General features: G+C 38.1%; 1 protein-coding gene across 8 annotated transcripts in view; it reads left to right on the top strand.

The window, feature by feature from the left end:
- The window catches only part of Gria3 (glutamate ionotropic receptor AMPA type subunit 3), a 311734-nt gene that overhangs the window by 63423 nt on the left and 223430 nt on the right, over positions 1 to 24881 (top strand). For all 8 annotated transcript variants that reach the window (XR_012444436.1, XM_074063377.1, XM_074063373.1 and 5 more), the window contains one exon: positions 6587 to 6826. Coding sequence is in view for 7 of the 8 variants with exons in the window: in XM_074063377.1 (XP_073919478.1) it covers positions 6587 to 6826 (240 nt within the window). In the remaining variant the exon portion in view is untranslated. The remainder of the gene's footprint in view (positions 1 to 6586; positions 6827 to 24881) is intronic.

Genomic DNA, 24881 nt, shown 5'->3' with positions numbered 1-24881 from the left:
GGTGTCTCCCGGTGTTAAACTTTTTTGATCCACTGGAATTCACTATACTCTGGTATTAAGTAGAAAACCTTGTTGTGATATATTTCAATCAGTTATTTCATAGCTATATTTTTCTGTTTCCTGCTTGCTTCAAATGTGATCATTAAGTCAGCAAGACACTTCAGTTTCCTTTTTTCCCTTGATTCAAAAGGGTATAAAAAGTGTTCTGTAAATGATATGCAATATTGTTATTCTGATCTTTAGGATAATCAAGTTGTTTGACATTTTTGTGATAGTGCCTTTTGGAACATGGGTGGTGTAATTAGCTGCCACACTGTACATCAACAATACCTGTCCTGACCCTACAGACTGGAGGACTATAAATAAAAGCTTTGACAGCTGGCTCTAGCCTTACTTGTCACTCACCATTGAAGGGAATACAGCCAGGGTGCCCCACTAGAGTCCCCAGGAATCTAGGATGTAGTCAGAAATGACATCTCCAACCAAAATAATTTGTATTTTGCTAGTGGAAAGAGATGGAGACAGGCACTCTTAGGAAGTAGACAACCAAACTATTTCCCACTGAGAAGGCACAGATGCTCCGGGTAGGAAGAGCATTTTACTAGCAAAAAGGCATTATATGGGGAGGGGGAAGACAGGGGACAACAGCACATTGTTGAACTCAAATTAGTAGGGTTTCTTTCTTAACCCATTATTACCCAGTGAAAAGGAAGAAAAGCTGTGCTACTGGAGGACTCAATATGAAATTGAGGGCAGAGGTTACTATGGGGAGCATAACAGAGCTAACAGAGGGCAAAGGATGCTATGAGAAAAAAGAGTTGACCATATAGAACTGACATACTTTACATTTTACTTATTTATCCAATTTATTGTGTTTTTCCTTCATTAATATGAATTCTAAGAGAACAGAAGTTTTTCTAACTCCTCTGTCCCCCAACACCGATAAGACTGCCTACCTAGCACATAGAAGATGCTTAATAAATATTTGTTGAATGAATAGTTAACATTAATTGAGTATTTCTTATGCACCAGGCACTGTTATAGGTGCCTCTCATGAATTAACTGATTTTAACTTTCACAGTAATGCCAAGATAGATAATATTAATATCCCTTTACAGATGAAGAAACTGGGTCAGAGGCACAGAAATCTAAGTAACTTGCCTAATAAATGAGAGATACAGGATTTCAACCTATGTGGTCTAAGTTTAGAACCTACTTATGTAATAATGATCCTATACTGAGTCTCAGAGTCATTAAGTCATTTACACAGCTATACAGTCAGTGATTGGAACCAAGACTACCTGTCTCAAAATCTATTGCTCTTCCCTCTATGCCTAATAATTGCCAAGACAAATATTTCTTCCAGCCACATTTCATCAATGAAAGTCTTCTAATATAGAAGAAATGGATGTGGTCCACTAAGGATTCAGGCTCAGGTGGGCTGGGGGTTGTTGATCAAGTGGTAGAGTGCCTGCCTAGTAAACACAAGGCCCTGAGTTAAACCCCAGTACTGCCAAAGAAAGAAAAGGATTGAGCCATAGGAAATAGATATCCCACCACCCCCAAAAATCATGAGGCTCAAAAGATCACCAGTCTGACACTGATTCTTATTGTTGGTTTGGGGGGCTGGAGAGTGTTGAGGGAAGCAACCAGCAGATAAGCCATAGGATATGATTCCCAAGGTGGGTCCATCTGTGTTCCCTTGCCTAGGAGCTAGGCGTTGAGGATAAGTCACTTTCATGCCAGCCACATACTGACCCGTGCTGCTCTAGATAGCTTGGGAGTAGAAATGGGAAGATGTGCTGATAATGCATTTCTAAAAGACTGCTTCATAATTCATTGTGTGACCTTGTACAAGACACTTCCTTTCTTTTTTTATTATTATTCATTTATTCATATGTGCGTACATTGTTTGGGTCATTTGTCCACCTGCCCCCTCCACCCGCCCCCCCAGCTTCCAGGCAGAACCTGTTCTGCACTTTTCTCCAGTTCTGTTGAAGAGTAGAAATAAGCAATAATAAGAAAGACATAGCATTTTGCTATTTGAGATAAGGACAGCTATACAGAGAGATTCCTAGCATTGCTTTCATGTACAAATGTGTTACAACCCAGGTTGATTCATCTCTAACTGATCTTTACACTGGTTCCTGACCCCTTCTCATGTTGACCTCTGTCACTTTAAGGTTTCTGTATTAGTTCCTCTGGAGTGGGGACATCAAACGTTTTCATGTTTTGAGTTTCCTACCTATCCCCACACTTCCCATAAGTGTTCTCCCCTTGTCATGTGACCCAAGTCCAACCACATTGCTGTATTTGCCCTAGATCTAAAGACCACATATGAGGGAGAACATACAATGTTTGGTCTTCTGAGTCTGGCTAACCTCACTCAGAATGACATTCTCCAGTTCCATCCATTTACTTGCAAATGATAAGATTTCATTCTTCTTCATGGCTAAGTAAAATTCTATTGTGTTTAAATACCACATTTTCTTGATCCATTCATCAGTAGTGGGGCATCTTGGTTGTTTCCATAACTTGGCTATTGTGATTAGCACTGCAATAAACATGGGTGTGCAGGTGCCTCTGGAGTAACCTGTGTTGCATTCCTTTGGGAATATCTCCAGGAGTAGGATTGCTGGATCATATGGCAGATCTATGTTTAGATTTTTAAGAAGTTTCCAAATTTTTTTCCAGAGTGGTTGCACCAGCTTACATTCCCACAAGCAGTATACGAGGGTTCCTTTTTCCCCCGGCATCCTCGCCAACACATGTTGTTGGTGGTGTTTTTGATGATGGCTATTCTAACAGGGATGAGGTGGAATCTTAGAAGACACTTCCTTTCTTTGTGCCAGTTTCATTATGACAGAGATATATCAGACCAATGAAATTCTCTTTCATCACAAGAACCCCACTTTGGATTATTCTATAAAAAAATTCATTTAGAAAAAGAATTTCGCAACTAAGTAATGTGCCTGGAAAACCAAGGAATAAAAAAATCTTTAAAGTTCCTTCTGGTTTATTCTAAGAATCTAAAAAACAGAGACTGTTCCATGAGCAAGGTCAGTGTTCCATTCAGCTCTACTTTCTGCAGTCAGGAATGAGCCCAAAAATCTTCCCTGAAAGCCCACGTGGCGGTTTCCTGTGCCCCATCTTCTTTTGGAGGCTATTAACCTTGTCCTCCCATGGTAGCTATCTTCCCCATTGAACTCTCAGTGAGCATTCTACTTGCATTACCTACATTTGTTGCAGTGGATGGAGCAAGGGTGACTTCGCAAGAGTCAATATTTGTGAGACAGTTATACCTCTGTTTTATATGAATATGGAAGAACATTTTCTGATTTTTCTCTTAACTCTCTTCTTATTGATGTCCACTGCTGTGTGTCTGCCTTTTGGCTATAGCAGCATATTATTCCCTGGGGATCACCACTGATCTGTAATACCAAGTCTCTAGCTTGAGTAACAGCCAAAGCTCTATGCTTCATTTGGAATTTTTTATTTTCAGTTGGTTCCATCACACCTGCTCCCCACAAATTTTATATGGTCTTTCTGCGTCTCATTCTGCTCATCTTCACACACACACACAGGCTTAAAATTTTTATCGGGTACACCTTCCTACAGATCACTCATAAAGTTTTACTAAAGTCTGGTTTTCACATGTATGATATTATTCCATTATTATAAAGGTTTAAAGGAAGCAAAAATAACAATATAGTGTTTAGGTGTATGTGTTTCTAGATTTTTAAAAGGTCAAGTCAATAAGTACAAATTTAAGATAGCAGTCACAGGATAAGGGGGTTGTCAAAGCAGAGAGATGAAATAGAGGGGAAACACACAGGTAAAAATGTTATTACTAGTGTTACAGTTCTTGGGTTAGTGGTAAGTTTAAAGGTGCATTTTATAACCTAAATAAATTATAAACAAATTCAATAAAGTATCAAAGTTCCATGGGCGAACCAGTAATGATTAATTCCACATCCCTAAGGTTGAAAAACAATGGTTAGAAGAGTAATACAAGACGTTTTTTCCCTATTAACTGGAACCTCACCAACATAACATACTTTCACTATCTATTACCTTCTTGTATGTCAAGGACTTTTTGAAACTTGAAATGGATCATAGGTATAAGTTTCCCTTGTTCTTAGTTTATTTTCCTCTCAATTATTGCTTATAATCTAGTCAGGTTTGGGTTCTCTTTGTTGAAAAAGAGACAAATCTAGTTTTGCATAGGGCTTCAAGGATCTTCATGTCTCTCTTGCTAGTTGGTATGGTCCTAAGGACTACCAGCTATCCTCTGAATCATTTTGGTTGAAGGGCAATGATTGCTTGCTCCAGTCTTCTAGCTCCATGACCACTAGTAAGAGCAGGATCTTTCTAGGTTTACCAAATATCAGGATGCTCAGTTGAATTTGAATTTCAGATAAACAAGTTTCAATATGAGTATGAATTTGAGACATACTAATATTTAACTTATTATTTTTCCAACATTCAAATGTAATTGGACATCTAATTTTACTTGCTAATTCTGAAAACCCTATCTCATATGGACCAAAAATTTACTCTTTAATGACATTATAAGATGTGGGGTTCCAAGGAGTATGTGTTTTGGAGTCAAGAAAACTCCTTTGCTTAATAGTTAGAACATTTTTTGGTTTTCAAATTGTCCATTAAATAGTGATGGTAGCAATACCTCATAAGGTTTTTGGGAATATTAATTAGTATAATATTTGTATAGTACTTAACACAGTGTCTGAATAAAAACTTCTGTCACTATTATTGGCTCTTATTGTTATTATTGTCAGCAGTTATTATAATTATTATTGACTTTTATCACTATTATGGCTATTAGTATTATTATTGTCAATTTTATATAGAACATTGGTCAAGATTTGACCTGGTATTGCAAAGTCTCCACTTGGATTTGAGACTGGGGTTTTTCTTTAGAATCTCCCTCAGTAATGAGTAAGGCATCCTTTTTGTTTCTGAGGACTTCTTTTGGCTCCCTGTTATGAAGTACCCCAGATTCACCCTCCAGTTGGCTTTCTTTTTTTTAATTTAGAGAACTTTTCTGTGTGTGTGTTTTTAATTCATTTAGAATTCCTCAATTTGAAGGCTACTGTCTCCCATATTGGAAATGATGGAGTAACTGATAATGCCATCCTCTAGTTAATGACTGATGAATTTGGCTGATAAAATTGAAGAGCCCCAATCAACATTAATTTAAATAGGATGCATGGAAAGCAAGATACCACAGATATCAAGGACTCTAACACATTCAAGAAATGTATTAAATTGATTTTCCACTTGCCTTCATCCTACTTTCAATACATTCCTCCTTTTTGATGCTTAATACCTTTACTGTTTCTCCTCTCAGAGAAGATTCCAGACCTTATCATTCCCTTCTCCAACGCACTCATTCCCACTGAAACTTATCCTATGTTTTCCCACTCATTCCAATATCTAATTGGGCATATTAATTCATTTTACCATGATAATGGCTTTAAAAGATTGTATTTACTCCCTCTTTCAAGCCACAGACTTTTTGGCACCCTAAAACTGAAGAAGTAAGACAACCAGGGTTACTATCAAGGGTCTCCTAGCAGATAAGGGAGACGATGCAAGACCCTTAAATCACACCACATTATGCCTGTTATGTCTGCTTTGCATGAATGGAAGGAGGCAGTGATGCAGGTAATCTAAAGATCATTTCCACTTGGTTTGGGAATGCTCCACACAGTGTTGTTGTAGCTGATTTGCTTTGCTAGTTATGGTCTACTGAAGCTAATATTGAAATTGGCTCACATTTTTAAGTTCATCTGGGCCAGAAGAGGGAAGAAGCAGTGGCATGCCCCACTTTGAAATGAAGGAAAACTGACAACAACCATAGGGGGCCATGAAAGTTCTACATATGGGCTAATGAGTTTACAAGATAAAAACAAAGGAATCAAAGTTGAACTTTGCCAATTTACACATGGGCAGAATAGGCAGCCACCTATGCCCTGTGACTCAACAGACATTGAAAGACCAGTTATTCCCAGTGTGACCAGAATCTTAAATCCTCTAACTCAGTAGCCTATACTAAGGGCCTAATTCTTGAAGCACTATGTAAGGTAGGAAGAGTATCACATTTCCTAGCAGACACTTTAGCAGTTGGTCTGACTAAATCCTCATCATTATGGTCACCTAGGAGAAAAAGCACAGCAGGAGTGAAAAGAAACTTGTATCTGATCAGGGCGTGGCTACACTAAGAGGACCCTGGGCAGGTATGGTGAGAAGGAAAGAGCTCCGAATGCTTTGGGGATGACCTGGGAGGCTTGCTAAAAGAGGATAGACAACTTGCACCTCTTCCCTTCTCACATTTTCTTAGTTTCCTGCCTATTAAATGTAGACAATATAGAACTTTTCAAAACTTCTTCTCTTCTTATTCTTTTGCTGAGCAAGTGGACTTCACGTTTCCAGGAATTTTCTGAGGTTTTAGTTTTCTTTTGAGGCATATAATAGAATCTAACTGGATATTGAATTTCCAATCCTAAAAGCTGTAGCAAGGGACATTAAGTCTATTGAAATTTTTTTATTTTTCTCATTGCAGTCTGCTCACAGTTCTCAAGAGGGGTGTATGCCATCTTTGGATTCTATGACCAGATGTCAATGAACACCCTGACCTCCTTCTGTGGGGCCCTGCACACATCCTTTGTCACGCCCAGCTTCCCCACTGACGCAGATGTGCAGTTTGTCATCCAGATGCGTCCAGCTTTGAAGGGCGCTATTCTGAGTCTTCTGGGTTACTACAAGTGGGAGAAATTTGTGTACCTCTATGACACAGAACGAGGTAAGTAGAGGCACCTGCTTTAATCTTTCAATATTTATGTAATAGTGATGTTCAACCTTCACCAACTCATTTGCCCTTTTCTTTCAATAAACAAAATCTAGTATCTTAAGCTGTTTTTAATATTCGAAATAAAAATTAAGACCAAAAATCACCATAATGGTAATTTTAAAATCAAAATTTTCAAGCTACCTGTGTCCTCACTGAAAATTGGTTTGGAATACCCTCCTGGTAGAAACACTGTTATTGAGAAGGAAACCCCCCTACCCTAAAAACCTTTATTTGATCTACAATGCACAAAGTAAAAGAAGCTTAGTCTACAGTGAGGCCAAAGTTTGAAAATTTTTAGAAAAAATTCAATCCTGTCTGTGGCCATAAATATTCTCCCTTCAGAAACAAGATCATTGAAGCCCAAAGAGGAAATGAGGTTTTCATGTGGCAGTTAAACCACACCACTGGTTGCACTATCTCCTGTTTCTACCAGATCACATTAGGTTCTCAGCTTGTAGGGATTCAAGCAATGATCTGACATAAATAATGAGTGGAAAACATGGCTTTAAACAGAAACTTATTGATCCTACGGAGGTATGTAGAGAAGTATAAAGGCAGAAAAGCTAGTGGGAAAACAGACACAGTTGGCTTTAGCCACTCCCCAAAATTGTATACAAGCAGGTTCCATTCCCATTTCAGATGTGTATTGTTTTTTTCAACAAGCCAAAGGCACATGGGGCACATGAGGCAAGACTTTCTTTCTCTTCTTTCCTACTCATGTTTTTTTTCAACTTATTTAAAACATTTGTATGCTGCGACAAAAAGAGCTTTATCTCAAGATTCTAAGAAAAGAAATACTGAGTGGAGACTGCCTAATCTGGGCTTTCTATTGGACCAGTCTCAAAAATTTAGTTTGATCTTAGACAGTATACAGAAAGGTATATTAATTAATCAGCTAAAGAACACACATCACAATTCAGCCAAATGGATTCCAAAACCCAGTAGTCTTTGAGAGGTTGGTTCTTCAGTAGAACCAAGGGATCCTATTGGCATGATATTTCAGAAGACAATGTTTCTTTTGTATATGCTACAATGTACCCACACCCAGCACAGCAATTTTAAAAGTTATTTGCCTATAACTCTGGTTATAGACTAAAGATGATTCTCTATGATTCAGAGGTTTCAGACTCAGGGAAGGAAAGAGCAAATGAAAGGCCTGTCTACTTGAGGGGTACGGTACTTGGTTATAAGGTCATCCTGGGTAACTTAACTTGAAAGGCCAGTGTGTTCTCGGGAAGCCAGAGTACACTTTACTTTATTCTCATTTCGCTATGTTACCAAATTCTATCAGGAAATCGCTAAGCCCATGTTTGCCTATGGTAGTTACCTCCAGAGTCTCATGAACCTGGAGCAGGAGACCAGAGATCTATTCCAAGCTCAACCGTTAAGTAGCTCTTTGACCTTGACCGACTTGCCAAAACACCCTTGGCTTTGGTCTCCTCACTTAAAGTGTGTCTCTTCTTAATGAAATATTCTGTGATCCTGTGAAATTTTTAGATATTGTGCCAGACACAGCATATTTTTCATCTTAGTACTAACCCTAACATATATTATCAGTCAATAGATAATCTATTGTCTGTCCACATTGGCATGTTCCAATCTTGTGATAGATGCATATATAATATGGTTCTAATAGGAGTAGACAGTAAGAATATTTGTGAAACAATTTCTGGACACACAGAACAATATTGAATGTATTGCTGCACTATAGACTATGATTGCTTAAGAATTGTAAAAAGGTAGCATTCCAGAAAAGTAGAATTTTCAGAGAAAGCTTGTTAGAGGAGTTATTCCTGAGAGACAGGTAAGTTGCAGATTGCAACAGAGAAAAGAGGAACTCTGGGGGAGGGAGAAAGAACAAGAGCAAAGGAGAGACTCAGGAAGGAGCTCTGTGTGTTCAAGCTGAGTCTTGTCTGACTAAAATACCAAAGAAGTTTGAATATTTTAATTAACAATTTGCTAATTTTTAATGCATTTCATTTTCTTCAAACACTGAGAATGAATTAGCCTATTTCCATATACTGTATATAATGCAGTCTAGTTTTCAGAACTGAAGTTTGAAACTTTTTTAAAAACTAAAGATCAGTTCTACTAGCGCTGCAACTCCCATTTATTCACAAGCAGAAACACAATGTAATTTCTTCTCACTTCCTGTGGCCCATTTCTGCTCATTGGATCTCTGTCAGAGAAAAGGAAGCAAATGACATCTAAGTCTATTTCTCATCCCTGCATTTCTTTCTCAAATCATCTCACTAAATAGTTTAGACAATTCTATGGTCCTAGAGCCAAAAGAAACATTTCTGACTCATGTGAATTTATATTCCTTTCCTCTGTGGCCATTAAGCTGGTTGAACTAAGCTGCTCTGCTTTTGAGAAGTACTTTCCATAAACTTTTACACTCATTTCCCTCTTGGAAAGCCTTCTAAAAGCGCTATACCAGGAACTTGTTCCAAATATTTTGTGGCTTTCTATTGCCCACATTGGGGAAAAAGCATTCTGCTCATCAAGACTTAACATGATTATGTCTCAAATAACTAACAAACCTGTTCTCCCTATTCCACCTCATGAGAACCTTCCACTTCAGGCAATGCCCATTTTCTACTGTTGCCCAAATGTGCTAGAACTATGCCTGCTTCAGCAGCTTCACTACTTCTACTACTACTGAGATTCTCACCTTCATCTTGAATATGAAAATAATGCTCATCCTTTCATTTTTTAAAACCCATCTCAAATCTATTTCCCCAGGATAGCCTTCTCTGACAACTCCATTTGCAAAATGATTCTTTCACTCGCTCATTCCATAGATTTAAGTTTGCAATTATAAACAAAATATATACGGTTTCTACTGTTATAAAGGTTACATTCTAATGAGGAAGATAGATAAAAATCAAGTAAACTGACAAAGTATTCATTTATATGAGATGCTATGAGGTAAACAAAGGACTGCATTTTAAAAAGATGCTTAGTGATAGCTTCATTGAGCAGGGCCATTTACACTAAGAACTAAAAGATTAGAAGGAGGCAGCCCTGTGAACAGTATAGGGGAAGAGTGCCAGTAGAAACAGTAAGTGTGAAGGCCCAATGGCACTGAAAGAAGACTACTATGGCTAACGAGTAATGAGCAGGTAGAAAGTAGTTGGAAAGACTACAGAGGTAGATGGGAGGCAGATCATAGCCATGATAAGGAGCATGGATTCTTCAGTGGGAAGTCAGTGGGAGAATTCTGAGGAGGGGAGTCACGTGTCTTGATTTAAGCTTCTATAGAGAATGTGGTGTGGTGAAAGAAGGGACATCTCTTTAAAAAAACTGTTGTGGTCATCAAGGTGAGAATGAAGGCAAATAAAGTAGGCTGGAGGTGGAAAAAAAGATGTATTGAGTTGAAATATACTTTGAGAACAAACAAAACAGAACTTGAGGACAGATTGACTGTGGGAAGTGAAGGAAAGGAAGGATTCATGGATGACTTCTAAGATTTGGCTTGAGAAACTGGAAAAAGTGGTGAGGCTATTTACTGTACCAGTTATTTTGTTGTTTTGTTTTTGGTGGGACTGGGGTTTGATCTCAGGGCTTCCATGCTTGCAAACCAAGCACTTTACTGCTTGAGCCATGCCTCCAGTCCATTTTACTCTGGTTATTTTGGAGATGGGGTGTTGTGAACCATTTGTCCAGGCTGGCCTCAAATCATGATCCTCCCTATCTCAGCCTCCCAAGTAGCTAGAATTACAGGCATGAGTCACCAGTACCTAGCTTATTGAACCAGTTTTCAGGAGCAGAGATCTTGCTTGCCTCTAAATACCTAGAAAACACTTTTGTCCAAGTCACTCACATAGCACTTAACTGCTTTCCATTGTTATATCAATAGATCTGCTATATACCATCTCAGGCTCTTCTCTCCAGTTAATAATAAACAATTGGTTATCTCTTAGACATATACTTTGTACCTCCCCTGGCACAAGGTACAGATCTGATTTCAGCCTCCATTATCAATTAATCAAGAATAAGCCCAGTTTTTCAATGCTGAGCTGAAAGAAGGGAAGAAAGAAAGAGGGAGAGAAAAAGAAAAGGAAGAGTATAGTATAAGAAGGAGAGAAGATGGCTAGAGAAGAAAGAAAGAAGACAGGAAGAGGATTGTGGGGGAAGGAAGGAAGAAAGAAGTAAGTAAGGGGAAGAGTTAGGAAGAAAGGAAGGAAGAAAAAGAAAGCAATTTAAACCAATGTACAGTTCTTAAACTATTCAGTCAAATATTCTGTATTTTCTTTTTTCTGCAATTATCTATTGTTTCAGTAGTAAAAATTATGGGGATAAATTATAGCATCAAAACATGATTTTAGAATATTTTAAATTATTTAATTGATATAGAAGATAAAGAGAGACAAAAGGAAATCTATAATTACATTCAAATAAGCAAATATGCAAATGATGTGACTCTATAACGGCAGAAATGAATGAGGAACTTAAGAAATGAATTAAACTTTTGAGGTTATTAAAAAGATACATAGCACAGATGGTGTAATTTTTTCTCTGAAATTATGAAACCCTAAATGGGTTCCAGGGATTCATTGGCTCTGCTTTGATTTCTGTCTGCAAAGAAAGGTCTGATTTGGGGTTTATAGGTTACTGTTTCACTTTGTTACTAAGATGCCACCTTGGTTCATTAATACAAAATTGGAAATTATGATCTTGGTGCTACATACATAAAAGGACATTTCTTGGGAAAATTATGAAGTTTGCTAAGTGTGTTATTTGGCCCCTCTGTACCTTCTCCTTTTATTAACTCCCCTATTTCTTATTTATCCAATGCTCCTCACTATGGCATACTTCTACATCTGCCCTCTTTAGCAGGAGCAAAATCTTAATATCTCTGTCCTAGCTTACACATATTCCTCCATAAAAATTTTCTGTCCTGCATTTCACTCCCACTGATTAATAGTCTTTCTTTGCTAAGTGACAAAGAGTTCAGCTCACCAATTCATTTCTGCAATTTTTATGTAATGACTTGTATTAGTGTATCCAGGGAATAAGAAATCTCTATTCAGGCAAGGGGCTTCTGTGGAAATAGAACCTTAATCCAAAATATAGATTTCTTCTTATTATGCTTTTTTAAATTGACAAACAATAGTTATGTGTATTTATGAGATACAATGTGATGTTTTCATACATGTATACATTGTGTAATAATCAAATCAGGATGACCAACATATCTATCAAGACATACATTTATCATTTCCTTGTGGTGAGAGAATTCTAAAATCTCTCTGCTAGTTATTGTTAAATATATAATGCACTATCACTGACCATAGTCACCCTATTGTGCAATGAACACCAAAACTTATTCCTCCATCTAGTTATAACTGTGTACCCATTGTCCAATCTCTCCCCAACTTTCTTTCCTCAGTCTCTGGTAACCACTATTTTACTCTCTACTTCTATGAGGTCAGCTTTAAATCTGAGATCCCAGGCACTATAAGTCCAGTTTGGGAGGTTCTTTGCCCACATTCCTTCCTATATAGAAAGTTCTACAACCATCCACAGGGAGATGGTCATTTCTTCCAGTTATCAGGCTTCTCTTTTGGGTGTAAGTGACCTAGTTCTCTGTGGGGCTAACATTCTCCCCACAGTAGTGACCCACTTGAGAACTGCAGGCAGACTCTTGTGCACATGACAACTCTTCTTGGCTTCAATGGGAATAGCCCACAGAGAAGAAAGAATCTGGCCCCGCTGTGATTCTCAGCTTAGATAATGAGATAATAGCTCTGGGTGCCCTTTGAGGCAACTAGTCCCAACCTTTTTCCCAGTGTTCAATAAACTCCTGCTGCCTCCCATTCTCAACCTGAAACTCCCTACTCAGTTCCCAAGTAACTCTGGAAGTCAACAGCATTCTAACAGAACTTTCTGTTTTCTCAAAAAGGCTGTGGCAGGAACACAGGCAGCTGTAACAATTATCCCTCCAGTCAACAAGCAATTAGTGAGTTTATCTTAGTGCTAGATTGTGCTATTCTACTGGTGGGATTTAAAAGAAGCAGAATTAGGTCCTGCCTTTGAGGAGTTGGCAATCCTGTTGTGCAGTGATTTATCTCAGGGCTCCGGAAAAAATATTTTATGAACCTACCAGTGACATTTGTATTCATTAGAGCAGGTATCTTGGGAAAAGACTAAAGGTTGTCAGATAGTTAGGAAGGTGGGAAATTTTTAGGTCCTGAACAGCTCAAGTGGTAAAGAGCTTCCCCATGACAAGGAGGAAAAGGCCTTTCCTCAGAGGACTATGGATGTTTTCAGACTTGTTTGATTTGAACTCTACTGAGAGATAAGCAGGGCTTCAATTCCTTGCACCTTCCTGCATGTTACCATTCACTACTTACATAACCCAGCTTCTCCCTTCAATTCAATTCTACTTTCCCAAATAGAGCAAAAAATCTCTCACTTGCTTTCTTGCACTCTTTTCCTCGTCTTTGTTCTCTCTGTCCTCATTCACCTTTTCTCCGTTTTCTTCCTCTTTTTCTTCTTTCTTTCTCCTCACAAATATACATATGCACACCCTAATACTAAACAATGGCACAAATCACCAAATCTCTGACACTACCAGCATTTTATTACATTACTTTGATAGGAGCAGCTGCCATTTATTAAGCAATTACTATGCATGAAGCCCTGAGTTTATGGATTATCACATTTAATCCTTATAGCATGCCTGCATTTTTACAACTGAGGAAACCAAGGCATAAAAACATTAAATGATGGTTCCTAGGGTTACACAGCTCTAGAGTAATAAACCAGATTTCAACCTACAACTGCTACATTCCACAGGCTATGTGCTTTTCACTGGCTGACATACTGCCTCCCACACACTCAACATTTGAAAATACCTATTAGCTTTTCCCTTCATCTTCCCTCCAGTTGGTCTTCAAAGGACCTGGTATTTAGATCTTGTCTATTCTCGTTGTCTTCCTGTAGATGTAATCCAGTCTTCAATTAATTTCCTTCTTAAAACATGGTGTCCAGAAATGAACAAAATATCTTGTGATACCAGAAGATCAGGGGTCCAAGTAGGCAGGAGACCAAAAATCCAGGTTAAAGGGTAGATGGGTCACAAAGGTGAAGGCAAAAAAAACCAATAAAGTTCTGAATGTCGGCAGATAGATTTGAAATGGTGCACGTCAATGGAGTGCTGTGGTGAGACCTGACTAAGGCAAAGGGCACACAAATATTCCTCTCTGGGGCAGAGAGTTCCCAGAGCACAGAAAGATACAAACCTGCAAGTCTCCAATACTAAGAGGTTATTTCTGGTTGGAGATAAAAAGCAAGAAGTGACCAACGATGGGCCATTATCATAAACTTCTTAAAGTTCCTGCCAAGTATTACAAGTAACATGTGTCCCCATTAAAAAAAGAAAAAGAGTATCATGGATTTTTTTCTTCTCCTTCATTTTAAAAACTGATTAAAGCATATGCAAAGATAACAGATGGCTCCAATTCTAGTCATGTCCATTTGCCTTCTGGGAAAAGTGAAGTCAAGAGATTTTTTTATTGAAATTCAAGCTACTTTTTACATCTGAATAAATTGGGAAGGCCCAGAGAGTGTATTATCCTGTGAGAGATAGATACTAAATTCCCCTGTTTGAGCAGCAATAATCAGGGTTGACAGTTCCTGAGACATTTGGTAGTTTCTGCAGCCTGCTTAATCTATTGTGATGAGTCTTCTACTAAGAGAGCATCTTGAGAGCCTGCACAATAATAATAGTGAATGACTATTTGGACTAGATTGTGAATAAAAGACTGTACATATGTCTGTAATGAGAGTTTCATTGAAATGAAAATACTGAAGCTGTCATATTTTTAATACTTCGATTTGCACATCTTTGACTGCTTTGGGGCATAAAAAGAGAAAGTGCCAAGCAATTTGTTGTCAGCTCTTGAAATAAATTATCATTTAAACACTTCCTCTCCACAAAGGTTATTAGCTTAGTAGCTCGTTCCTGGGGTTGGACTATCAGTAGGGAAAAAAAATCACAAGATATTAAACTATCCTTTCAAAAGCTGAATATTAGTTACTGTGGAAATTGTTCTCTCAGTAGCTTAACATATTTTGCTGTAGCTCTCCAATGCTGCAGATTAGACTGCAGCGGCTATTAATAAATACTGTCATATTTTACAGCTGTCATGCAAAGCTGAAAAAAGCTTCGCTGTGATTAGATCCTGTTTACTGTAATATTTCCAGCTCAGACTTAGAAAGGCAGTTTTCCTATAAAGGTATTTCCATAAGTAGAATATTTCTCCATGAAATGACATAAGTAATTTTAATATATTGTTAACTCCTTGGTGGCAGTGAATTTGTGGTTGAATTGAATTTGAGGTTGAATTGACTTCACAGCCAGAGCCTCATTCCTCTCCAAAAACACATTAAATTAAAAAGTCAAATATTCTCTCTTGGGTTCTTTCGTATGCAGAGATGTTGGTCCTGTCAGGAGATGAGCTTTGAGTGTCCCCCACCCCCCATAGAAGGACAAATCTACACTGGCTTACTCACCTTTTTTTTTTTACCCTGTCTGTCTTGTAACCAGTTGCATGTTTGCAAGACAGCTGGTCAGGATTTAGGGTAGCACTGTTACTTCAGTGGACTACCTAGAAATTCCGCTTCCTGAGCTAAAATGTCATCGTTTGAGTAAAAGAAATAGATCTCTAGCCCCCTAGCATGCATTAACTGTTTGGAACAGTACTCATGTCTCTGAAAAAAGGAAGTGACAGCTGGCAGGGTTGCTTTTGCTCTGACCTTCCATTGCTTTTCATCAGGTTCCTTGAGGAATTAACCCTCAGTAAACTGTATATCTAGTTTGCAGTGAATTGTTAGTCTTTATACCATTAAGGGTTAGCTGGAGTGTTCTATAAATTCTGGGTTTGAGTCTGAGAGATTCATGAAAGGTTTTTCTAAATGTTCCTTGGGGAAGAGATATACTGTGCTATAGACCTGCAACTGTGACTTTGAGGTTTGTCCCTTAGAGCCCTGTAGACAACAGTTAAAGCGAAGGTAGGTTGTGGGAGTTAAACAAGAGAATGCATGTAAAGTCTTTACCAAGCCGAACACAGCAATGTGTTCGATGACTTTTAACTGTCATTATTTTATTATAATTATAGAACAGTCCTCCTTATTAGGGGAGAGTAATTTTGCCCCCTTAGGGGACATTTAGCAATGTCTGGAGACATTTTAATAGTAGGTAGAATGTGCAGGAATGTTGCTACACATTCTACAATGCACAGGACACTATCTCCCCTCCCAACAAAGAATGATCCATAGTGCTAAGGAAGCAGCAGGTCAAGGGAATGGTGACAGGAATGCTCCAGGGGACTGTCAAGGAACCAACGTAGCATTCATCGAGTGTCTCACTGTGCCTACATCAGTATTAACAGCTATGTTCAATAATTGGTAGTCTTTGACTCTGAATATCTTACATCAAGGCCAGAAAGATTAATGACTATGAAACAAAGATAACTTTGAAATAGCACAAGGCAAGAGTTAAATTATGTGGTACAGATTTCAGGTACTGTGAGAGAGCAAAGAAGAAAGAGGACGTGACAGGCAGGCTGGATAAATCAAGGAAGGCTTCATGAAAGAAGTTATAAACATTTCTGAGCCCACTACAGAACTGCCTCTGCTAGCAATGACTGCTTTGATTGCCAAGGCCAAGTTGGATTCTAGATCCAAAACAACATGGCATTCCCAGCAATGCTCTTAAACATCAGAAATCAAGGCAAGAAACACAATTAAAAGAAAAACCAAAAAAGGAACAATGTTCCTTTTACTAAATGGAAAGCAATTACAGGGCTGTTGAAAATAGGCAATAAACAAAAGGAGGGAGGGTATTACTGGCAAAATTCCATTTTCCCAACTAATCCCTTAGCAAAAGTCCAATTTGCAACAAAATCAACAGTGCTCTCTCCCTCTCTCATGCAGTCAAACACATCGTTTGGCATCAGCAAGGTACAGATGATGCCTTAGCTTAAAAAACATCATGGGAGTGAGGGAAATAGATATGAACTGGGGAGGAGGGAAGGGCACAAGTTAAACACAGCTCACTACGCCCCCTCCCCCCCAAGTCTCTAAACTACACCTGCATTCAGGGGGAAAAGGCGGGCACCAATAGACACTACGTCACTTCCCATCCTTCTGGATCCTTTCCAATCAATAAGTTGCCAGTGTCAGCTACTGTCCTGCTTTGTCGACTCCACAAACGATCTGATTAATTCTCTGGTGCTAACTGCCTCAGCGGGCTTTCTCGGCAGTAGAACAGAGGCTAATTAAGATCATGTCAGGCGCGAAGGCTGACAGGTTATGTTCCTGGGCCACACTGAACTTTTAGAGGGTGCTTCAACTTCACTGCAGGCAGGCAGCGCTTGACTAGACACTGATTTCATAGCAGGCCTCCCATTTATTTCCACAGGTTTCTGCGTCGAAGGGCCTCCATTTTGTAAAGGATTTACATCCTTCTCCTTATGGTAATTAGCTGCCACTGTGTTCCCTTTCAATTGCATTACTTCGGCTCCTTTTCATTTGAATTTTTAATATGCTTGTAAACAAAGATAACAATTAATAGTAGGGTCATTTTCCCTACTAAATCAAGTGTATGGGTGCCTGTGGGTGTGTTCGTGTGCTTTACCAGCATATAGCTCACAGAGGTAAGCTTAGGACAAATAAAGTGCTACTTCTCACAGCAGGTAGAAAATGGAGGAAACATATGGAATTCATTATACCAAGTGGTGGGCTAAACTAAAAATATAAATAGCTTCCCCTCCCCACCAAATAAAGGCTCAAATGAATTCATGGATGACAGACCCATACTGAGTTATTAAGGAAAACAAGGATGTTTGGAAATTTTTCTAATCTGAGGTTAGCACAAATCACACAGATTTTTGAAGCCACATTTACCTTCTCATAGGCATATAGTCACACAGAGTACTTGAGTTCTGTCCCCTGAGTTTTTAAAGATAATTTTAATAATCTAGTGTGAATCTAGGAAGTGGGAAGGAATGCTCATAATACAGGAAAGTTCTTCAGGAACACTCTGTCTAGTCTCAAATAATCAGAGTCTTTAACTACTGTCAAAACAAACACAAAGGGACAGTAAATATTTGAGGACAGATTTTAATCAGTGATAGACTATTGCAATAAGGAAAGAATTCAGCATAAACTGAAGTCTTAAATTTGTACAGAAGTGACTGGGCATTGTAGAGGGAGAGTAAGAGACCAAGAAGAATGAATGGCAGCTCAATAGAATCAGGGAAGTGAAAGATTACAAATAGTGGGAAGGAGGGATTGGTCTATGGAAACTTATCCAGTCAGGATCCCACCCTTCCACAGATGCTGGGAGACACAGGCCCTATATTCAGGTATGGCTGGAACAAACAGAAAATTCTTTTGGCAGCCTTGAATTCTCTCATACAGGCATTTTTGAATGGATTAGGTCATCCTAGGGATATGGCCTTGAGCCATTGGAAACTATATTAGTATTTTATTCAAGTATTTATAGGCCAAGGTTAAGGTCTAATCAAGAAGAGAGCTCCCAGAGGAGCTTGCAATAGTTTGGTCAAGGACAGAATCATTGTCACCACACATTAAGAACACCCTGTTGAGCCAGGCCTGTAATCCTAGCTACTTGGGAAACTGAGATTGAGAGGATTGTGGTTCAAGGCCAGCCTGGGCAAGTACTTTGTGAAACCCCATCTCCAAAAGAACCAGAGCATGGAGGGGGTAAATTCAAGTGTGATATATTTGATATATTTTAAGAACTTTCGTAGTTGCCATCACAACAATAAAAGAAAAGAAAAACGAACCTAAAGGGAACTTTGCATGACTCAAGTGGTAGACTGCTTGCCTAGGGAAGCACAAGGCTGTGAGTTCAATCTCTAGTACTATCCCCTAACAAAATTGTCTCTGTTCTCAATCAATAAGCTCAGCATGGTGGCTAGCACCTGTGAACTCAGCTATGCAGGTGACCATAGGTAGGAGGATTGCAGTTCAAAGTGACCTGAGCAAATACATGAGATCCTATCTAAAATGAATGCATACATACATACATTCATGCACACATACATAACCTAAAGGAAAAAAGGCAGGGGGTGTCTCAAGTGGCAGAGCATCTGCCAGCAAGTGCAAGGCCCTGAATTCAAATCCCAGTACCTCAAAAAAGGAAAAAAGAACCTAGACACAAATTTTACACACCTTAAAAATTTATTTAAAATTGGTCAAAGACACAACTATAAAATGCAAAACAATTAAAACTCCTTAAAAACAGCATAATAAAATCTTAGGTGACCTTTGGGGTGTCGTCGATTTTTTTTTAGACACTACATCAAACACATGATCCATGAAAAAATAACTGACAGATTGACCTGCATTAAAATTAAGTGTAAAAGCCAGGTATGGTGGTGCATGCCTGTAACCACAGCACTCTGGGAGGTTGAAACAGGAGAATAGGGTGTTTGAGGTCAGTCTGGAACATACCCACTTCTAGCATACCTTCAGCAATATAGAGAGACCCTGTCTCAAAACAACAATAAAGTAATAGTGGTAATTAATAGCAACTTGAATTATTATATAATTGTGATTTTGATATATTTATATAATATATTTTATTTTGTATCAGTATAAGTGTGTTGAATTTATTTGTATAAAAATAAATCTCTCTCAAAAAAATAACCTGAGCAAATGGACTGGAGATGTGGCTCAAGTGGTAGAGTGCCAGCTTTGCAATCACAAAGCCCTGAGTTCAAATTCCCAGTCCCACCCCCAAAAAAAAAAACACCCCACCATGTTGTGAGAGGTGAATGGTCCAGTTAAGAGTGTTGAATAAAAGCATAATCAAACCAGAACCTCAATTCTAGGCTCAGTTCTGTCACCAAGTAGCTGTGTGATACTGGTCAAGTCACATAGCCTTTCTGATCCTTAGTTTTCACGTCTGTAAAATGAGTGAGTGGACTCTATCATTCTGCAATTAGAATTGTGTGTCAGGGCATTATTGAGGTTATAGAAGTAAAAAAACAAAGTTCTTCCCCTTTATAAGTTTACAGTTTGGAAGGACAGTACAGACAAGTAAATAAGTAAATGGACTCTAGAGTGAATATTTATAGTTGTTAAATTGTGTGAGCTATTATATAATGAAACTAGACCTATTCAAATGACCACTCAAAGGGAGAGTTATGGAGATGCAAATTACCAACTACATTGGCTTAAGTAACTAGCCAGAGATACTCAGTCCTTCACCTTTCCAGGACTGTGAGATATGGATGAAAAGGAACCAATACCTGGTTGATAAGTTAGGATATCCTGGTAGATCCTAAAATCCTACCCGGTAAGTTTCCATATCATGGGCTGCCACAACACTCTTCTAACATCATTTCTTCTAACAACATTTCCTGGGATTCTCAATAGTAGCTTCCCCTCCACTCAAGTTTTCTATTGCCAGCATTCTTCAATGATCTTAAAACATAGCCTTACAGTCATTTGCAATCTCTAGGCTTTCTGAAAATGAAAGCCATGTTTTCTACAAAGCATCATATGAATTTCTAGGATAAAGAAGTTTTGTTTCTTGAATATATCAAATATCTCTAAAGATTCAAATTACTTCACTAGGCAAAATTGTTACAGTTTCACATGGGCTTTCCAGAGGTCCTGACCCCTCACTCCAATTCCAAGATTGTTGTCTTGTTCATCTCTGCCATTACTATGCTAAGTATGATGCAGGTCCTGGTTATGTTGTAAATTGAACAAACAAGTATGTGAATGAGAGAATTTCAGCTATAAACAAAATGTAGAATTATAGAGGGCTTGAAGTGCTAATGAAGCACATGGACTTACTGTGCAGTTTGGGTAGCTGTTGCCCTCAGATCATGTATTAGATAGCTACATAGGCCTACACACTGGGTTAAACTTGATTTTGAGTCCTTCTGTGACCTATTCTCCATACCAAAGATATCACCTCCCTGTTCCAACCAATTTGGAAGCAAAACAGATATTTTAGTGCTGGGGACCTTAGTTATGGATTTCTGGCTAAGAACAAATCTGCAGGGTTCTACATGGTCCCTGAATTTCAGCCAATATAGAATCATTAGGACTCCTGAGCTAGATATAGGTGCTTCACAGTATCATACAAACATGAGTTTTCTAAAGACAAGAGTAACATGACATTAATTTCATAGCTGCCACTGAAAAACTAATGGAGGCAAATTATTTCAAAGTATCTTTGTAGGCAATGTGACAAAGATAAAAAGGGATGCAGGAGCTGATGTCAGTTCTCAGTTATCTCTACCAAAAGAGGCAATACAGATGCAGATAATCTAAAGTATATTTCTATGAGCATGAAATAGTTTTTCTTTGTAATAGATTTTCCTTCTTGGTTCTAGCTTACTTAGGTTTGGTTGAGCATAGGATATAGTAAGGGAGGTGTCCAAGGGAAAAGAGATCTTTTAGCTGTCTCTTTGATTACAAATTCCTGCAAAAGGTAGGAAGCACTCCTTTGAGAGATTATCAGGAATATAAGATGCAAAATAATTATACGAAGAAATAGAAGTTGATGAGAGGGGTAGATATATAAAAAAGGAAAGAGATCCTGAGTCTAGGGAAAAGCGGGGTAGTACAAGGCTTCGAAGACAAAACATTGATGATCTCATAATGACCAGTCCTACTTCTGAAACAATAATGACTGGTAGATACAAATAAGGAAAAAAGACAATCAACAATAAACATTTTTAAGTCTGGTAATTTTTGCTAAGGAGATTTGACAGGGAGCATTATATTAGTTAAGAAACTCAAAGGAATTGCATCAACTGTAAAATTTCCAGGTTCCCACAAACTAAAGAATTATTCCACTGAAGCATCTTATACCTCTGAAAGCCTAAGAAAAGGCTTCCAAAGATTAGTCAGGTCATTCTGTTTCTTGGGAAGCTCCTTGCAAAAGTGTATTTCTTGTGAAAATCCTGTATTACTGGTTTCCACTTGGCACAGTATGGAAGGAAGCAGCACAGTATTATTTACCAAAACTACTCACTGTCTTCCATTTTTTTACTCCTTCCAATAATATAAGTATGTCATGGTTCATCAATAAAGTGGAAATTTTCAAAACAGGAACTGAGGCTTTATTAAGTTACCTTTTATCCCCTGCTTTTATTCACCCAGCACAGTGCTGAATAGTAGTATTTAAAAAATGATCTTAGACATGTCAAGCTGGAAAGGTATTTAAACTTCTTAAGTCTGAGGTTTCAGGTTCTGAAAAATGAATTGGCCTTATATTGTGTCATTGGTGAGCCTCCTAATCTGTAATTCTACTTAAAAAATGGGATTCCAAAAATCTAAAGGCTAGTCCCAGATTTATAATGTTAAGCCTTTTCTACCCTTTCTCAATTCTTTTATCTGCATAATGATGGTAATAGACTTTCTACCCTATCTCACAGGAATAAAGAGGAATGATTTGATGGCATAAGCTAAAATTAAATAAATGCTGAGTATGACAATTGCCTAAAGCTAAAGGAACTGTTTTATAGACAAATGGTTAAGATGCCAGAGGAAGGGTTCATTCTTTTTTGCACACAGACTCACAATGCTTTGTGTAAGACCTTACCCAACTGAACTGAGTTAATGTATCTTCCCATGTTTCTCATGTATTCACCCACTTGAAGGATCCAGTCAATTGTATCTAATCCTTGCATCAATTATCAAGTCAACAAGTCACTGCATTAAATAAGAACAATCTCTAAATGGTAACCAAACCAATGATTCCCATGACATACTCCTTGGCCATATTATTGCTGGCAAGTATACTCACAGACATTAGACCTTGTGCAGCATATCTTATTTCCTCACTGTCAAAATAGAAATAATAGTTACCCCTAACTCATAGAATTATTGCACGGATTACATACATGAATGGAACCTAGAACAGTTCATGGCACATAATTAGCATCTGTAAATGTTTGCCATTGCCATTGTTCTTACTAGGGTCACAGGAAAGAAGTATATGCTGAAACATCCAATGAAGACCCTTACTGTCATAACTGGTGTCTCCAGTGCCTATAGCCTCCCTACTCATCCTTCCAATGAGCTAAATGTGGTCCTCTTCTGTCAGAATCAGAACCCATTCCCAGAAAAGGAGCTGAGAAACTCACATTACATGGAGATAGTAGTGGCTGAGGCACAACCCCTCTCAGACACCTCTGGATTTCAAGCAAGTGCAGAGAGTCTCAGAGGAAGGAAGCCTTGCTTTTGGAATTACAATACTGGTGACCAGAAGACAAGGCTTGGTTGTTTCCTACCATAACCAGCTCTCCTAACCAGCTCTCCATCTGTCCCACATGTTGCTAAGGCTAGATCCATTGCTAAAGAAAAGAGTATGATTGGAAAAGCTAGGCCAATGCTTTTTGTGGTTATACTGGGCATACACTTTTTGAGAATAACAAAACCAAAATTGCATTCTTCTCATTAACAGCAAATAGATATGCCTCAAGGCAACTTAAGCTGAACAGACAATCTCTTTGGAAACTCTGGAATTCATTGTCTCCACTAAAAACATATCTATATTTTCATTTTTAATAAGCTGACAGAAAGCAGAGTATATATCTTTTTAGGCCTCCCTAGATTCATAGTACATAATGAGTCCTTGAATTTGGAAACAAAACTCAGTTTATGGTCTTACATGTATTTGGTTCAAACTGGTGAGTATTAGAAATGGGGAGGAATGACCATATTATTAGCTCCAAGTTCCCTTCCAGTTTCTCCCTTCACCTGCCAACCCAATTCCCTGAGGCCATTGCCACATGACTGAATGGACCCAGTCATTTGTGTTTATCACCCATAAGGAGAGCTGTGCCAGGAAAACAAAGAACAACCACTAGAGGAGTGTGGGCACGCTGGTCATTTTGTGGGAGATCATGAGATGGATTTTTGTGGCCTCAAAGATGAACTGATAAAAAAGACATGCTATCAACTTCTTGCTGACAATCCTCAGAAATCCAAAGCCAATATCCTCAAAACTCCATCTTCTCTCATCACTTGATCTTAAGGACTATTTACACCAAGCAGATGTTAAGAAATCAATAGCACAGTGGCAATATTTTATGAATATAGAAACAAGAAGAATGGTCTGAAAATGTTTTCTTTCTTGTTTTTCCAAGGCAGGTCTTAGGATTCAATTCTAGCTCTGACATCAATCAGCTGTATGGCCTTGAGCGGCAACCTCTCTGAGCAGCTGTAAAATAGCAACACTTATAGTATCTACTTCAGTGAGCTGTTTTAAAAATTAAATGATAAGCTGTGAAAGTGCTTAGACAGTATCTGATAAATAGAAATATTCTTAATAAATGATAGCTATTATTGTGAAAGTGATTACAATTTTTGTAAAATTAATATTAAAATTAAAAATTTACAAAAGCATCAACATGAAACCACCCTTGGTTACTAACCCTAGGAATCAGCTTTATAGACAATAAGTAAGCTACATGAAATTTGGAATATCTCAGAAAATCCTAGTTGTCTTATCACTGTATCTATAGGTACTGATTTCCCTTCAGTTTAATAAGGCATCTTAGAAGGAGAGATAGAAAAAAAAATACAAAAATAGGAGGCAAAGACAGTCTTTTCACTGACCCCAGAATTCCTTATAGCTACTGATAAGCTATTTGAAGCTCTGTGGAGCTGATTTCTATTCCTAGCACCCATCCATTTTGCTTTCTGAATGTTCAAACTTGAAATTAGAGAAATATTTCCATAAAGTTTTTGCTTTCATGATCTCACCCAATGTGTAAATGTGAGCTCAAAATTATTACCTAACAAGAATCCATTGAAATGAAAGAACACTTGGTTATTCTAATTAATATTGTTCAAAACAAAATCTACCATTTTACACTTCCAGGCATTTTCCCAAGCTTTTAATCATCATTCACCCTAATGGGGAGGACAAAGAAGATAGGTCATTATTGGTTTATAGATGAAAGAAATCTATTTTATCCAAAAGGGGAATGATTTGTAC

The sequence above is a fragment of the Castor canadensis genome, chromosome X, assembly GCF_047511655.1.
Source record: "Castor canadensis chromosome X, mCasCan1.hap1v2, whole genome shotgun sequence".
Taxonomy (NCBI): domain Eukaryota; kingdom Metazoa; phylum Chordata; class Mammalia; order Rodentia; family Castoridae; genus Castor; species Castor canadensis.
Note: the sequence above shows the minus strand (reverse complement) of the source record. Positions and strands in the feature narration are given on the sequence as shown.